This window comes from Saccoglossus kowalevskii, chromosome 9 (assembly GCF_978046115.1).
Source record: "Saccoglossus kowalevskii chromosome 9, keSacKowa6.1, whole genome shotgun sequence".
Classification (NCBI taxonomy): domain Eukaryota; kingdom Metazoa; phylum Hemichordata; class Enteropneusta; family Harrimaniidae; genus Saccoglossus; species Saccoglossus kowalevskii.
This window is the reverse complement of record NC_140649.1, coordinates 12,664,727-12,683,083: the sequence shown is the minus strand read 5'-3', so window position 1 is coordinate 12,683,083 and position 18,357 is coordinate 12,664,727. Positions and strand designations below refer to the sequence as shown.

At 35.6% G+C, this 18,357-nt stretch overlaps 1 protein-coding gene across 1 annotated transcript; it reads right to left on the bottom strand.

The window, feature by feature from the left end:
* Window positions 1-15,184: 15,184 nt before the first annotated feature.
* Window positions 15,185-15,862, bottom strand: LOC146738335 (uncharacterized). The gene has a single exon (XM_085503941.1). It carries the CDS (start codon window positions 15,860-15,862, stop codon window positions 15,185-15,187), a length of 678 nt encoding a protein of 225 aa, XP_085360067.1.
* Between the last annotated feature and the right edge of the window lie 2,495 nt (window positions 15,863-18,357).

The following is an 18,357-nucleotide window of genomic DNA, read 5'->3' as shown; positions in this document are numbered from 1 at the left end:
CTCGGCCAAAACCTGCATAAAACCAAAAGAATTAGCCAAATAGGTCAACTCAGGAACCAATCAGCGACAGCCATACAGTTACATAACGATTTCGGTTTCAAATACTCTGGGAAAGTGTTCTATTATCCTCGTGTAATATGTATGCAGAGGATTTTCTACACAAAAAAGACGAATTCGGCCGTTTTTTTTAGTGGTATTTGTTTTTCGACCTGTCTCTTTATTTACTAGTAGTTTCAAACCGTTTTCAAGATTGCGGGGGAAAGGCTGGTTCGATCTTCTCAACAGTGAGACTGAACCGGACACGTTGTGAAAACCTCGTCTATTCTTCAATAGCATATATACAGATGGGAACTCAAAAACATACAACGTTTCCAAAGATCCCGTGGATTAACAATTTTTAAGTCGGAAGGCATTCTCATTCTCTCATTCTAATCGAAAATAATATCAGCCAAATCAATGCTGAGTGTGCTAGTTTCCCATATGATTACGTGCAAACAATAAAATACGGAGAAAACAAATGGGTATGAAATAAAGATTCTAAGAAATATACTGTCAATAAATGTGATATGAATAAACACAAACATACATTATTGTATAAACGGTCAAACGTTATATATAATGATCGATAAAACACATAAATGGCTGCCCCATACAGTAAACACCATTCCTCAGCTCCTGAGAGTGAGTGTTTTTTGTATTTATGTTAGTGATCGTCGCTGTGTCTGCGGAAGTACTATGAGGGATTGCATGATGGTAATGATAAGTCTTTTGTTTGATCAGTAAAAATGTTTGAAAAGTGAAAACTAGAGTGACTGTGAAATCAATGTTGGTTTTAAATATTAAATATCATGAAATCTGAATGAAATAATGAAAAGAAATTGAACTGGTATGACAGCGCTGTAAATGTAACCAGAATGCAAGGTCAGAATCCGGGGGCAAATACGTCACAATACATCCATCATGGCGGCTGCAAAGTGTCAACAACTATGGATGCGGTATTAGCCATGATTTGCAGATTTCGTGAATGGCCTGGAAAAAAATACATGCAAATTCTGTGCTTCAGTATTTGCAGCTTTTTTGTGCAATGGAAATTAATACAAGAAATGCTGTCTAAAGGCTTTTCCCTGTAGTAAACAAAACAACCTTGGGAGGTTTATCTTTTGGGACAGTCGTTCTTATGAAACAATGAACATACTTCTCCAGGGTATTATTTGAAGTGGGAAACCACTGATTTATTCAAGAGCAAAGTTAAATATCATTGGCTAGAGTAATTACCCCGCACATTAATGATTGGTCACTAGAAGTATTGGCTGAGATTCCAGACATTTCATTCAGGTATATACAGCACTTGTAGTTTTTGAAAGTTTTCAAAAGTAAAGATACGTCATTGAGCATACTCCGGTAAACAGAATGCATTTTAAACCTCCTGTTGCAGACCATGTTACAATATTTGGTTTAGTTTCCCTGTTTCATTGTTTATTGTTCATAGTTTTTAAATTTCCGTTTTTTATTGTTCATAATTATTTACAGCTTTCCGTTCTGAAACCATGTCCAGTTATTATGATTGTGTAAATGATAGCTCCCCCCCACACAATTCTAACTAACTACTATTTTGCAAAATCTACCCAGCCCTTCTTCTACCAGACATTTAAGAGAACACTCACACTGACCTTCACAGTGAAGGTTAATGCAGATATAACGTTAATTACAGGCAGGTAACACTAAAACACTTTCCCCTTTACATTCCCTTCCATTATACAACAGTCTTTGTGCTGAAGCAGTTATGGATCCACAACCATCACCAGTTCTCTTTTTATGTTGTTATCACTTGTACGCCAGCTGACTGTGAATAGATACTGGCTGGTAAAGAGCAAAAGAAGTTTTTGACTGAGCGAAAATAGACAGTAATATGTTAATAATAACATTAATTTAGCATTTAAAATTTCAAAGTTCGCCAAGCATCTTTCACAGTTTGACGTCATGTCTCCTAAGTTTGACCTCGATGACCTCGGCCAAATTAGCTTCATATGTCGTCAACTACAGTTCGTAATGTCTTCAGTTCACTCTGTACTCACCTATAGTGTGTGCTACACTTTGGTTTTAATCTGTAAGGACTGTTAAGGTCTCATGCCACTAATTAACCAATGGCTGCTCAATTTAAATGCCTAGCAAGAACCAATGAAATGTTTTAAATATTATTTTTCTCAGGTGCTCCCTGTTTGAGGGCGTAATCACCTGGGTCAGAGGTGAGACCAACATGTGGTCTTTTGTTTACTACTTAGCGGCTGTGTACCTGTGGGTTTATTCTGTGTGTTAATGGATGTTCTAATCTTGGTGTTTTTCCAGTGATTTCTCTTGGTGCAATCCAAATACAGTAGGTGTGTCTTGTTTACCTGAGATTTGCAAGAGTTTGAGCTGGCCAACATGTTAGTTTTTTTCATATGGTTGATTACTGGCATGTTGATTTCCCATTTTTGATCCATATTTTCAACTTTCTTCGTCATTTTCATATAGCAATCTCGTCATATGTTAACATTGTCGTCTATGGAAATTCAATTAGTGGTATGAGCCCTGAAGTAACAGTTTGCCTAGGACCACCTGAGGTTGTTGTTTTAACCATAATTATGGCTCTATTTACTGGAATTTAGTCATTTTTGGCAGATCTCATCTTACATAACCAAAGTTTACTTTGACCTAATTATTATAAGTTTTGACCTCTCCTGACCTTAATTATGAGGTTGTGTGTTCAAGCACACATTTCATGAGATCAGCTCCATTTATTTGGCAGGTATAGTGCAAAGTAACTGGGAATCTTTTTTATTTTTATTGTACCACTTTTCTTGCTTTGTATTCAACTATTTAGACACAAGTGAGTAATTTTTTTATCCAGAAATGTCATATTTTGCTATGCGTTTCACCCATTTCTGTCAATCTCTTATATTGGTTGAAGATTTTGAAAATTTGTAATTCGGTATATGTTTTGCCCTAATCTTATTAATTGGCTGTGGTTGGGCTGTGGTCTGTAAATATAAATGTTTTTATTAAACTGGTCCAAAAATTTGATTCATTCATCAATGAATTATTCATGTCACCACTAATTTCAATGGTTCTAGGAATTCTAAGAAAAATGCTTAACCCCATTTTATGGGTTTTTTGTCTTATTTTCACATTATGGCAGACAAACTTAACAATTTGTAGTGCGGTCATTTCTAATGTACCCTATTCAAAGTTTAATGAGGTCAAACTCCCAAATATTTAAATAAATTCTCAAAATTGTGTTGTGTATCTTGTCACTGACAAGAGATTTGCATACTGTCAGTATATTAGCCAAGTTTTACAACTCTTTCAATTTCACAATTATTGCTCTTTTCTCAGAATTTTTGTGAATAGTTAGCTAATTAATCCCATCTTGAGTTTATTATTGAACAGTGCATGTAACCCCCCCCCCCAATTAATCAGAAATCCTGTTGATTTGAATTTAATTTGATCAGGGATGTGTAATACGAGTATTTTATATTTAGATCCTTTTCTTGTTTGTATATTTTTATTTTTATTTCTTTTTAAATCATAAAATTGTTTCGTTGAACTACTTTTTTTCACATAAGATTTGATTAAGCTTTTTATGTTGAGCAAATTCCATGTGTGGCCATGGTAAATTAAACTGCTGTTGTGTTTTGGTATGTCCAAGGTTGCCCGTCACAGGTCTCCGGCCTAAATGCAGATACCCTGGAATTGTTTTTTTGTTTTTAATTAATTAGAGAAATAATGAGCTGATGAATTGAGACTTTTGATTCAGTAGAATTTTTTTTTAATTATAGTGATAAACTACTTTTAATTGTCATTATTCTAGGTATTATTTCTAGAAATTAATTAAAATTACTAATCAAGCCAAACGTTGGTCTGTACTTGTTTGTGGTGAATGAGAACATTATATTTTACAGTACTGCATCTAATAATCAGGCTTATATTCATTGCCTACCATCTATTTTGGTGTTATGCTGAGTGTGTATGTTGCCACTTTCTACAACTAATTTCCTGGGTATAGGGCGCCACCAAGTGGTAGATTTTGATAAATAACTCCCAGGGTTTAAATTTTGGGGATTTTTTTTGCATGGGAAATTACTCGTCTAATGATATTCCATCATATATAAGATCAACAAGAACTTTATTAAACCTTCTTATTTCTCTTAAGGTCTCATGCCACTAATTAACCAATGGCTGCTCATAGCCCTCAATTTAAATGCCTAGCAAGAACCAATGAAATTTTTTAAATATTATTTTTCTCAGGTGCTCCCTGTTAGAGGGCGTAATCACCTGGGTCAGAGGTGAGACCAACATGTGGTCTTTTGTTTACTACTTAGCGGCTGTGTACCTGTGGGTTTATTCTGTGTGTTAATGGATGTTCTAATCTTGGTGTTTTTCCAGTGATTTCTCTTGGTGCAATCCAAATACAGTAGGTGTGTCTTGTTTACCTGAGATTTGCAAGAGTTTGAGCTGGCCAACATGTTAGTTTTTTTCATATGGTTGATTACTGGCATGTTGATTTCCCATTTTTGATCCATATTTTCAATTTTCTTCGTCATTTTCATATAGCAATCTCGTCATATGTTAACATTGTCGTCTATGGAAATTCAATTAGTGGTATGAGCCCTGAAATGTAGACTAATTCGTGATGAGAAATTCTTGTTAAACGCCGCAATGGGGTCGATAACAATTGACGTCGACGTGCTATGTCAGCGCATGTATATGAACTGATGAACTGTTGCTCAGGGGTTGTGTTGGTTTAGGAAGGCGTGATGATTGAGGTGATTGGCCACCATCTTTCACAGTTTAAAGGCCCAATTCAGTTGCCAGTTTCATTGGCTTCGTTTACTGAAACCCTCGTAGTTTATTTACAAGCTAATAACACTATTCCCGAAAGTGGCGTAAAAGTGTATAGTAGTTCAATCAGGATTGCTTCCTTAGAGCATTGACCTGAGCTACACAGGCATTCCGTAACGGCATAACATGTTACATATCATATTCATTTGCCATGCTTGTATTGTTGAACTACGATGCCACAGCCCACAGTGATACGATAAATAATAAGCGAACTATTCACTGTACAGTGTCCCCACTCTCCGGTCCCAAATAGTACATAAACGTATTAATTTCTATTGTATATCGTGGGCAATTTGAGTTTATCGCCTGCTACGTACTTATACTTCTGCAATTGGATCATAAGTTGATTCTATAAGCCCAGTTGATAAGTTGCCGAGTTTTATTTTTCCATGGATTTCTGGTTATAGCCACAAAATCTTTTTTCGATGAGTTATTTGCTGGGTGTCTACTAACTATATACTTGGGACTATGTGCATACACCGTGACACAAAACTGGGACAATAAACATTGGAGCTACCTTTGGAAGTGTTGACATAATGGAACGAAATTGACATACATGTGCCTGTATAGCGACGAGGACATCAACAAATATAAACCCAGTAGTGTACAGGCATTCATCTCTATGATAGCCAAACACACCAAAATAAACCGCCATGTTTTCGTGTTTTTGATTTTTATTCGTCAAAATCTCGTAAACCTTTGTCATAAATACAATATATAAACACTACTGTGATATTCATAGTCACGTACACTCACTTTGGTACGACATAATCGACCTGTAAGTTGAAGAAAACATGGCTTTACCAGAGCTTGACATGAGCTGTTTACTACAACAAGACTTGATGGGAAGCGCATTTATAGTATAGCTGGGCGTTTAAATTAACATAGCGTCCTCTAGGTTTGATCGGTGATGATCTTGCAAAGTTTACGTCATACCCCGTCTAGACATCGATATTAAACTCCTTTTGAAGGTTAAGTTGACCTCTAATCAACTTTAACCACATTATTTTCATTTTCACGGGTTAACACAGTGATAATATTTTAGATGTTACCATGTTGTGCGAACAACAAGCAATACATAATCTGCACCCTTAATTGCATTGTATGTAGATTATAATAAGTCATATCGAATAAAACTGGCGTACAACCAAATCAATTGTAAACTAACCAACAGTTATATACTTCATAATGTCCCCAGTTTACTCTGTACTCACCTATATTGTGTGATGGGCTTCGGTATATATCTTTACGGAGATTTTAATGCAGACTAATTCGTGGCGATACAAGACACGCAACTCCTGCTTCTGGTGGACCTGCTATGTCAACGCACATGCTAAGTAACCCTGATGAACTGTAGATTAGGAGTTGATTTGGTTCATAAAAGCATGGTGATTTGTGGACTCGGCTCAGTAATACTGCCCTCATATATAAATAGTTTATCAGCCAATTTCAGATTTTCTACGATTATAGGGTAAACATGAAGTCATAAGGAAAGTTTTGAATTTACGAGATCGAATAATAATGAAGTTTGAAAAATATCCTGCAGTGGTTAAGGAATACTCGATTTCTTAGACACAGTGTTTAATAAAGTCAGATTATTTAACTCATTGCTAATAAACCTGTTTTGGGCATTCCAAGAGGATATAACATGCCCAACAATGGCGATCATAATCTGCATACATACATGCATATTTCACTGTTATAAGATTGAAAACCGGAACTTTTTTGGTATATTTATTGTTTAGTATGGATGTTGACAGAGTCATGGGGGTGTGGCTATTTACATCTAGGGAGCTAACTGGCTGTTTGTTTTGACTGTGTATATGTAAATACAGAAAGTGGATAACAAAAGATAGTTTATTTACCATCGCTGTTATATAACAGTAATTGTCATTTTTTCTCTGTCGCCGAATTTGCAGGGACGGCGCCCCTCCAAAATCAAGCTGAGACCCTTTTTGACAGCAAAATGTGACCTTCCAAATGCAGGAAATAGCGTTTCAGAAGGTCTATATTTCAAAAGTTTTAAGGGGGAGCATGCCTCTGGACTCACTTGTAATGTCGCGTCTTTGGCACGAAATTATCGAGCAGATCTCGTCCCCATGCAACATTTCGTGCCGCCGCCTATGAGTTGACTAAATTTGTAATGAGGCGCGCAAGGCAATAGAGTGATATGATATTCGAATTTGTGAAAGAAAGATACATGGTCACATGGTGACTCATACTCAAAGGGTTTATGGAAGAAAATTGTGGTTGACATTACAAAAGCGACATTGAGTCCATCTGTGTACAAGTGTTGACGCTAATTATTCTATACAAGAACTTGGTTTATTATTTTGGAACAAAATAAAACAGTGTGTTTTTAAAAACTCAACATACGCACCTACAGGTCCACCACAGCGAATAAAGAAGGAAATACACTCTCCATTTTTGTGGGATGTTGCTGTAAAAGTGTGGACATTAGGATGATAAAATTGGAATATTGTTTTTGTAATATAGACTATCGGTGAACTTAGTGTTAAAGTAGATTTCAAATCGTACATTACTATAATTTATTTGTAACGATTACTTTTTTGTTTTGAAAAAAATGATTGACGAATATTGTTTGTAATGCTTAACTACAATTCACAACTTACAATAGTAGCATATAGAATGTAGAAATTAAATAGGGTAATTGATGGCACACATTTTCCTTTCAATATCAATATTTCATTTATATCAATTTCAGGAAAGATAACATCACAGTATTTCTGATTCCCTTCTTCAAGGGCGGGAGTCGTCGCGTCGCGCATATGCGACATTTGTTTTGTTAAACATTGATTTGCCCACAATCCAAAAAGTACGAGGTTTGCCCTGGGCGCCACTTTCACTAATTACCGCCGGTGACTCCTTCGATACCTTCCAATAACCCCAAAAATACCAAATTAAAGCTTGGTAACCTCGCGGTTTGTACTTGTTGGTGTGCGCAACAGATAAATCGTTGTTAATATGAGGCACATATCTGGCGCCCTAAATATACTTGTACTGCTAAATATACTTGTACTGGGGCTTGAGTAATCAGTTACACAAATTGTGTAAGTCATCTATTTTTTTCTTGATAGTAACATTTATATATGTGTCACGAAATGCAGGTATATTGTGGGTTATATTTTTTATAGTTTATGACGTGTAGGTAATTGATAGTGAACCAGCTCGTTCTATATCGTCGTCACCATATTTACACCGGTGACATGACCAAGACATTGTTTTTAAATGTTAGCACATTATTATAAACAGGGGTGAGGGTTCAAGAAATAAACACTTTGTAATTATATAAAACACTTTACTAAGTGACGGTTATAAAATGAAACGTCTTTTCCACCTGATTTTAAAGTCAGAAGCACGAAGCAGCGTAAAGGGGTGTTTCATTTTATAACCTTTAATTTTTCAATTTATTCTGTTTGTGTGCGTAGTTCAATACATTTCACGACCACTGGTTATTAATGACGAGTAAGGTTTTTTACTCGCCTCTAAACAGCGTGTTGTGAAAACTGAGCATTGGAAGAATTGGATGAGAATGAAACCTTAACTAGAATAACAACAAGAATCATGTCATGCTAGCAGTGGGGAGATTACAAGGCGTCCTTAAATCAGGGGTGTTTTCAATTAAATCCAAATTACATCTTCGCCCACACTACCGATGCTGCAAAACCATGGTTACATTCATTGCAATAAATAGACTGTCTAAGAATTTAAAGGAAACTAATGTTGGCTAGTTCCAGTCTGTTTGAACCACCCACTGTAATTAAAGGCATGAATAAATATACATAATGGTAAACAAATATCAACAGTCCAAAATAGTCAAAGAGTACCTCTGGTATCAGTAGCATCGCGAAGAAAACACCTTTATTTATCTTATTGACACGCCCAACAGTATATATACTCACATGTGTGTTAACTCATATAAGTGGAGAAGATAAAATATGAAAACCTCCATCCAAAAATAGTACAAAACAGACATTCATAACAAGAAAGTAAATTAAATAAAAACAATTTTCTTAATGGCATTATTCAATGAGTAAATATTGAATTGAACATGGTTATAATTATATTCTGAAAGCAAATGAATGAAATTTAAGTTTATTTAACTGTCAATACCCTACGACACAGTGCTCTCAAAAAATTAAGAATAAGTTTTCACCATCTTGATGTTGAAAGCACGTTTTTTTTCAAATAAAGAGGAAAAGTGTGTTGCTTTAAAATGAGAAATTTATTTGAGGTAGAACAGGTTGCGAACATTCATTCGACAGTTTGAAACCTCACATGAACACTGTGGGGATTACTAGTAGTACACATTTTTAGCTTAATATGTTGTTATACTTTCTAAATATGTATAGAAGGTATTGTATATGAAAGAATTATGTCCATGCTGTTGTTGTAATTGTAGCTGTCGTTAGATTTTTGTAGCTGCAAAAAATATTGTTATCCAATCAGCTTCAACCTTAGATATTGTATGCATAGATATAGTGTAGTGGTAATTTTCTTTATTATTTTATTATTATTATTCCCTATATTGGTTTACGATTATGTGTATAAATCATTATTTTTTTTATTAACGATTGTTCGAAAAACTGTTTAAAAATACTAGTAGTTCCGATGCTGGACACACTGTGATTTTAGCGAATGGTTTCTCTCAATTGGATTCGTAGTCTTTATATAAAATGTCACCAATACAATTATTCGAATTTTAAACTAATGAGTTGATCATGATTTCTCATGCATTGCAATAACTTATATGATTATGTACTTACCAATACTATCAATCATACAATAATGGAATCGAAGTGTGAATCAGAAAGAGTACACTACAATTTACACAATCTAGCTCAGACACTGCTGAGGTGTGTAATATTCCTACAACGGACTATAGAACGAACAATAATGTACGCATTTTGGAAACACATTTGGAGTGCATGACAGAACGTGTTTAGTGAATTGTTTTTTTATTAGTGATTTTAATATCATCATGGCTTATTTGATTTTATAAAATAAGCTTTATTGCAGCTTAGTGAACATCGTATAATTTTAAATAAATTATTAATGACAATAATATTGTTGTCACAATGGTTCAGTAATGTTGGTATTGTTTGCGAGTAGGCGCTTTGAATTATGTATATCGTTTGTCAGAATATTAAGTAACATATATCTTTCTTGAGTAAATATAAATTATTCTTTTGACTATGGCAACCAGAATTGAAAATATTAACGGATCTAGTGAATATAGTGATTGACAATGTCATAATAAATTCAGTCCAATAGCTAACACTGCACCGTTAATAATGTCCCATATGTGCAAATGTCATATCATGTTTTGTATGCCATGATTCTACTAATGATAGAGACAATATTGTGTGCTTACTTTCAGTTAGGGTACTATATTGTCTGATATACGTGAGTGAGTATGTTGCATCCCGGGTGAAAAATGTCCCACCTACATCATGTCTTTAAATGTATATAACAATGTGAACATCAGTACTATGTTATGCAAAACAAATGAGTAATATTTTCATTATAATAAGGTTGGAATTTCTCACAACAAAGTGTTATCGGCCCAGGAGTAAAGTACCAGGTCATAATAGAACAAGTAACCTGTAGAATGCTGTGTGAGTAATATTTTTATATTGATTTTTGCTGCATTTGCAGCAAATAGTTACCAAACAATGAGAAATCTATTGGATTGAATATACCTCTCAGGTGGCTTCACACGCATAGTTCAAGCCTGCCTAACCGGTGCTTATACCAGGATTTAGTTACAGCTTCATGTTCCCAGTAATCGCAAGAAATTGACGGGTGAATGGAAAACGAAGACCGAAGACCTAAGACCCTGGAAAACGAAGACCCTGGAAAACGATGACCCCGGAATGTTCCTATGACGCCAACGATACACGAATTCGCCTAATATCGGGCATTTACTTTCATTGTGAACTCGTTAACTAACTTCCCGTACGAATTTCATTGCGAATTCTTCATAATAAATTATTTTCATACACATTTGCGGATATAATCAATGTAAAACCCAGTAGTATGCCTAATTTCATCTTGGTTTCGTTTAATATATAGCAGTGTCTGAACGAACCGACCCCGTTTTGATGTTCAAAGTACTAACAACACTGTGTGAAATTTTAGAACTATCCCACATGCGGTTCATTGAAATTGAAGTTTCAAGAAAATGCTTCGAAAGAAACGGAGATGATGGCCGGTTTGCATAATCGGCACGTCATTGTGGGAACATGCCAAATTGCGGTCACTTTCACAGTCGCTGTTACAATATTTACCAGCTCACATGATAACTATGACATTATGAAGGATAACTGACAAATTAGATAAATGTACGGATAATATGAGAATAGTCGCACTTGAAAGTGCGTTCCGAGAAGTATCATTCAGTGGCACTTTGAATGTTCCTGTTATATTGACGTAATCAATGCATGAACAAACAGGGGGCGGTACTTGCATAAATTATATGTTGTGCGAAAGTGACCTCGAAGCCAGGGTACAACGCATTTACATTCTCATCCATAATATCGAAGACACTGCTGCAAATCGGAAAATTTATAAGGTTTTTTATATTACAACTAGTGTTACAAAACCGCGGTAAACTGTGACTCTTATTTAATTTACATATCATCTGTCAATCAGGAACCGCTAAGCGGCGTGAATATGCAAATCATCCCTCAAACATAAACAACACGTAAACAGCGCTTCATAATAATAGTTTAACTGTGTTTTAATGATTATTTTTAAATTATTTTTAACAAAATATAGATATGAAACCCATCGTACAGGAAAGCCAAACAAAGCAAAAACGGTCAAAAATGAGAAAAAAACTGCATCTTATCCTTAAATGTTTTTGGTTGTCTGTATGAAATTGTAATCTATAAATAAAGTGCGTGATTAAACTTTGTAACTATACATGCGAATATATTCAAAGTGCAAGTACTTCTAATAAGCACCAAATACCAGTATACGTATTGGAACCGGGAAGGTATTTCCATTGTCTTCGAGGGGCTACAATTGAATTACATCCTCGTGTTGGATTAAACATGTTTGTAGTGAAATTAAGTATATCACGTTATTGAACGAGTTCGCAATTAAATTAAGTACATCACGCTATTATATAAGTTCGCAGTAGAATTATACATGTCGTTATTATACGAGTACGTAAATAAATCATTACGTACTCACCATAATTAAATGAGGTCGGGATGGAATTGCAAATTCAATCATGTGTCAGTAAAGTTAACTTCGTAGTTCCATTGGACACGTTTTAATCAGTAACGTGACAATATACATTTTTATTCTGACATACTAGTAATTTAATCATGCCATTTAATGACGATGGCCAATAGCGACGTAATTCCATGCGATCGGAGCGTACGCAATTTCATTTGGTAACTATTTAATAACGTCACGCAATTTCTTTAAGAACTCATTTAATAATATGACGTGATTGATTTTTACATATGTTGCATATGTTTAGTAAAATGCAATTATACATATACGTATTATTTCGCATTCAATATACGCACGTTGTGAGTTCACAGCGAAAATAAGTACTTCACGTTGTAATTTCACAATTAAAAGTAGTTGGTTTAATTTATTATGAAGAATTTCGTACGGGAAGTTAGTTCACAATGAAAGTAAATGCCCGATATTGGGCGAATTCGTGTATCACTGGCGTCATCGGAACATTCCATGGTCTTCGTTTTCCATGGTCTTCGTTTTCCATGGTCTTCGTTTTCCAGGGTCTTCGTTTTCCAGGGTCTTCGTTTTCCAGGGTTTTCGTTTTCCAGGGTCTTCGTTTTCCAGAGTCTTCGTTTTCCAGAGTCTTCGTTTTCCAGGGTCTTCGTTTTCCATGGTCTTCGTTTTCCAGAGTCTTCGTTTTCCAGGGTCTTCGTTTTCCATACGTTGTAATTTCACAATTAAAAGTAGTTAGTTTAATTTATTATGAAGAATTTCGTACGGGATGTTAGATCACAACGAAAGTAAATGCCCGATATTGGGTGAATTCGTGTATCATTGGCGTCATAGGAACATTCCAGGGTCTTCGTTTTCCATGGTCTTCGTTTAACAGGGTCTTTGTTTTCCATGGTCTTCGTTTTCCAGGGTCTTCGTTTTCCATAGTCTTCGTTTTCCAGGGTCTTAGGTCTTCGGTCTTCGTTTTCCAGGGTCTTTGTTTTCCATACATCCAGAAATTGACATGACAATATAAATTCATGAAAGACTGGCACTCCCATGCAATTAACAGCGAGTGAAATTCTTGGGATTGAAAGATATATTTTGAAGTCACTGATATAGGCAATGAATAACTTCAAATTGACATAAAGACGAGGTAGTTTATTTAATCAGTGCTCAACTAGAGGCTGAAATTATGATTAATTTGTTTATTTCAATTTCTCCTGAAGTCAAATAGAATACACTTGTGAAACACGGTAGTACCTATGGGTGCAATGATGTTTTGGGGTGTAGTTTCCATTGTGTATGGAGTGGTGGGGTCGGGTGTAATTTGTTCATTTCCAACTCTTATGAAGTCACGTGCAATTTCACTTAATTTATTTTTGCTGACATGTTTTCAAGCATCACATGTGAATCCAATTTTCGCTGTGTCTCAATAGAGTATAAGGAAAATGGCATTTTCACTGGAATTTATTTCAAGGGAGAAATGTTTTCAGTGATAATGAAGTATTATGACAGAACCCCATACCCTCCCCGTGGCGTTCATTGCGTATGGAAGTTATTTTCACGAGTGGTGCGGTGTATCCTGCTGCCGTACTTTCACGAGCGAAGCCACTGGGAGGGCGTGGGGTTCTGTTATTATTACATATGTCCCATATTTGATTATTTCATATTAAAGAAAGAACGTGCAACAAACGGGGATAGAAATTTAGGTCGGGGAACCCAATTGCCCATTAATATGCTCCAAGACAGTGCTGCGACCTAGCAACGCGTGTCAGTGTAGAACGCGTGTCACTGTACGTGTGAAAATAAAATAATCAGACGTCTAACTTGAGTCATTGTCCGAATAAATACTGCTCAAATTGACTAAGTGTTCAAAACGTCATAAAAAGACGCCGCCGACGGTGCGCGTCGCACAATCTACGCGCCAAAGTGAAAAGGTTGACGTGAGTGAAAGTTAGAAAATGAAACTAATGTTTGCTCGATCCAGTCATGTATGTTTGACCCACTCACTAATTACAGACATGAATAATAATGATTTACAAATATCAATAGTTAACAAAGAGTCATCATAGCTTTGTTGGTATCAGTAAAAATCATCTTGATCCACATTTATTTACGCGTCTTACAGGCTACATAAGAAGCTCTAAGGCTGTGTTATTTTTTGAAAAGGTTATTTTCACTATACCACTGTAAGTTTACTTATTACTCTCATGTACCAGAAACTATAACAACTTCTCATTGAATTTGGACAATGTGCTGCAGTGTGAAAGTCAAGAACTTCTTGGATGTAGTCAAACATTGCAGTTACATTTCATTTTTTTCACACAAACATTTTAATCACCAATAAATCCAATATTCTTAATGTCAATTTCTTGATGTCATCGTCCAATCAAGTACAATGTTTAATTCAGCATGGTTATAATTTTGGCCTGAAAGCAACATGAAACGGTGTCTTATTTAACTTATGTCACCCCCCAAAAAAACACACAATGCACTGATAAAAGTTATCACATCTTAATAATAACAAATATAGTTGACGTATTAATTCTATCAATTCATACTCATTTTGTTCAAATAACGCAAAATGTTGAGGAATGTGGAAATAGTTTGAGGAAGAACATTTTGCGAACATTGTTTTGAAGCTTTGAGTAACTTCAAATGTTAACGCCACCCTAAAGCATATGAACGCAGTAGGGATTACTAGTAGTACACATTTTAGCTTAATATGTTATTAAATTACTTTTGACATATTTGACAATAATAAATTACTCGGTCAGTCTTCCTTCAAAAAACTGTTTTGCCTTACTTTGAATGAAATGAAATGGACGGTATTGTATTCGAAAGAATTTTGTCAATGTGGTTGTTTTCATTGCAGATGCCAATGGATTTTTTGGTTGCTAATAATGGAAATTGTCATCAGCTTATCGTCCAATCAGCGCCAATCTTGCATGTTGTATAAATAAGTATAGGGTAGCCGTAATTTACTTTATCATTATATTATTAGCTGATTTCCTGTATTGGTTTAACTGATAAGTGTATAAACCATACAATTGCGAATATACTTCACATGACTTATTAAAGATTGTCCTCAAAACTTTTTTATAAATAGTTGCGCTGCTGGACACACTGTGATTTTAGCGAATGGTTTCCCTCCTTTGGTTGTATAGTCTTTATATAAAATTTCACCAATACACTCATAACCTAATCTTGAATACAACTTTTGACTTAATGGCCCCGTACATGCGACCACAATAAACTTTACGCCCTTTCCTCTGGACAATTCACCGCGTATGCGTGCCAATTTGGTGCCAATACCCATGCCTCCATAGTCTTTATGTACCCCTATCATACTACTCTGTAATACCATACAATCTCGGTTGTTTGTGAAATCGGGATATTTGTAGAAAAACTTTTCCAGTTCTCCCAGAAAAGGAATGATAATTGACAGAAAGGAAGTGGATTCTGGCGTGACCATTGGGTGATCTGTGTATTCGTCCTCAATTTTGTTGCCATGGCATAGGATTCCAGTTGTGGCACCAACTACCTCTCCAGTGGCGTTATTAATAGCAACCATCGACACACCTTCCTTCGCACAGTGTGTGCATAAACTGATATTTGATGATAATTCAGCTTCGTATGGCTGGGACACTACTTGACTAATTGGTTCACCATGAAGAAATGCAGCCGTCAGTATGTGTGCAGCTTCATTGATGTGACATTTCTTCATCACTTCATATCTGATATCAGAATGACGCTTGGAATCCATTTCGGCCAGAACCTGCATAAAACCAAAAGAATTAGCCAAATAGGTCAACTCAGAAACCAATCAGCGACAGCCATACAGTTACATAACGATTTCGGTTTCAAATACTCTGGGAAAGTGTTCTACTTTCCTCGTGTAATGATGTATGCAGACTAAACGACGAATTCGGCCGATTTTTGTTAGCGGTATTCGTTTGGTATTTTTAATTGATTTATAGGAATCTGAAAACCCTGTTTTTTAACCTGTCTCTTTATCTAGTTTCAGGCAATTTTCTCAAGAGTGAAACAGAAACAAACACGTCGTGAAAACTAGAATTCAACCTCATTTATTCTTCAATAGCATACATACAGATTGGAACTCAAAAACGTTTTCAAAGATCCCGTCGATTAACAATGTTTAGGCCTGGAGTCGTTCCCATTGACCCATTACAAATACAGTGTTTACTCTGACGTTCGAAAATAACATCGGCCAAATTAATGCCGAGTGTGCTAGTTTCCCATAGGATTACGTGCAAACAATAAAATACGGAGAAAACAAATGGGTATGAAATAAAGATTCTAAGAAATATACTGTCAATAAATACGATATGAATAAACACGAACATACATTATTTATAAATGGTCAAAAGTTATATACAAAGATCGACAAAAGAAGTGAATCACTCTACAAAGACGGCTGCCCCATACAGTAAACATCATTCCTCAGCTCCTGAGAGCGAGGTTTTTTTGAATTTATGTTGGCGATCGTCGCTGTGTCTGCGGAAGTACTATGAGGGATTGCATGTTGGGAGTGATAAGCCTTTTGTTTGATCAGTAAAATAATTTTAGAAAAGTGAAAACTAGAGTGACTGTGAAATGAAGGTTGGTTTTAAATGTTAAATACCGTGAAATCTGGATGAAATAATGAAAGGAAATCGAACTGGTATGAAAGGGCAGTAAATGTAACCAGAATGCAAGGTCAGAATCCGGAGGCAAATACGCCACAATACATCCATCATGGCGGCTGCAAAGTGTCAACAAACATGGATGCGGTATCAGCCATGATTTGTAGTTTTCGTGAATGGCCGGGGAATAATACATGCAAATTTTGTGCTTCAGTATTTGCAGTTTTTTTGTGCCCAACTATGGCGATCCTAATCAGCATACATACATGTATATTTCACTGTTATAAGATTGAAAACCTGAAGTTTTCTGGTAAATGTATTGTTTAGTATGGATGTTGGCAGAGTCATGGAGGTGTGACTATTTACATTCAGGGAGATAACTGGCTGCTTGTTTTGACTGCGTATATGTAAATACAAAAAGCGGATAACAAAAGATAGTTTATTTACCATCGCTATTATATAACATTGATTGACATTTTTTCTCTGCCGTCGAATTTGACTAAATTGGTAATGTAATGCGCAAGCCAATTTGACATAAATCAGTGATATAGTATTCGGATTTGCAAAAGAAAGATACATGGTCCTAAGGTATAAAACCAAGAGGCACCGCGTGACACATACCCAAAGGGTTTCTGAGAAAAAAAAACTGTGGCTGACAGTGAGTCCGTGGACTGGTAATGGTGATTTATGATATTTGATATTGTCATGTTCGTTCTATCATTACGTAAATACTTTGGTGTTGTCCAAGCGTGGCACAATTCTCCACTGATGGGAAAGCATTCGCAACTCCTTGAATAATGCACGTATCAGAGCTACATAGGTAATTTACGTACAAAAAATAAGTTACATTAACTTTATAATAAGGTTGCAATTCCCATCAAGTTCATGACAAAGTCACCACAACGTGTAACTGATATCCCGGATGGTACATTTTCAAAATTTATTGTGAAACTAGCATGTAACATAGAGACACATATTGGAGATTATGTGTTTATCTACATAGTAGATAGACCGTGATTCCTTATGTCGAAGTTCTTTTCTGAATACCCCGACTATCGACTTCCATGTCTGGAGGAGCTACAGGGTAAGTGTTGATGCAAAATATGATGGTCACGAAGTTGAACAAACTATCTGGTAAAATGACTGACTTTTTATAGAAAAAGATGCCAATTATATTACGCAAGATAACACTTTACCAACCAGTTATTTTCATAACATAATTGTATTCAGTTAGAACATAATTTTATTGGTGAAATCTTTCGCTATCATTAAAATAAACTCAACTTAGAGGGCTGCGTATTTGGCATGCAAATAACCAATTGAATATTAGTGATAAGTTTATTGCAGTTATGTGATCAAGTTTAGGAGCCTATAGTTCTAAAACTAACAATTTAGTTTAGTCTTGCTAATGCTAGTTAAACACGGTTCTGGCAATTATGACACGAAACCGGAACTTATTCACTATGAAATGAGTAAAGAGAGAAAAGAAAACAGGGAGAAAAAGCCTTTTTCGCGCTGCAACACAATGTCATTTCCTGAATGTTTGAGTTATTTCTACCCATGTCATTCTTAGCGAACGATCGTGCTATGACCATAAATGGACATCTGACATGGC

Bases quoted from the DNA above. Each gene is read 5' to 3' on its own strand.
- LOC146738335 (XM_085503941.1), bottom strand. From the start codon at position 15,862: ATGGATTCCAAGCGTCATTCTGATATCAGATATGAAGTGATGAAGAAA.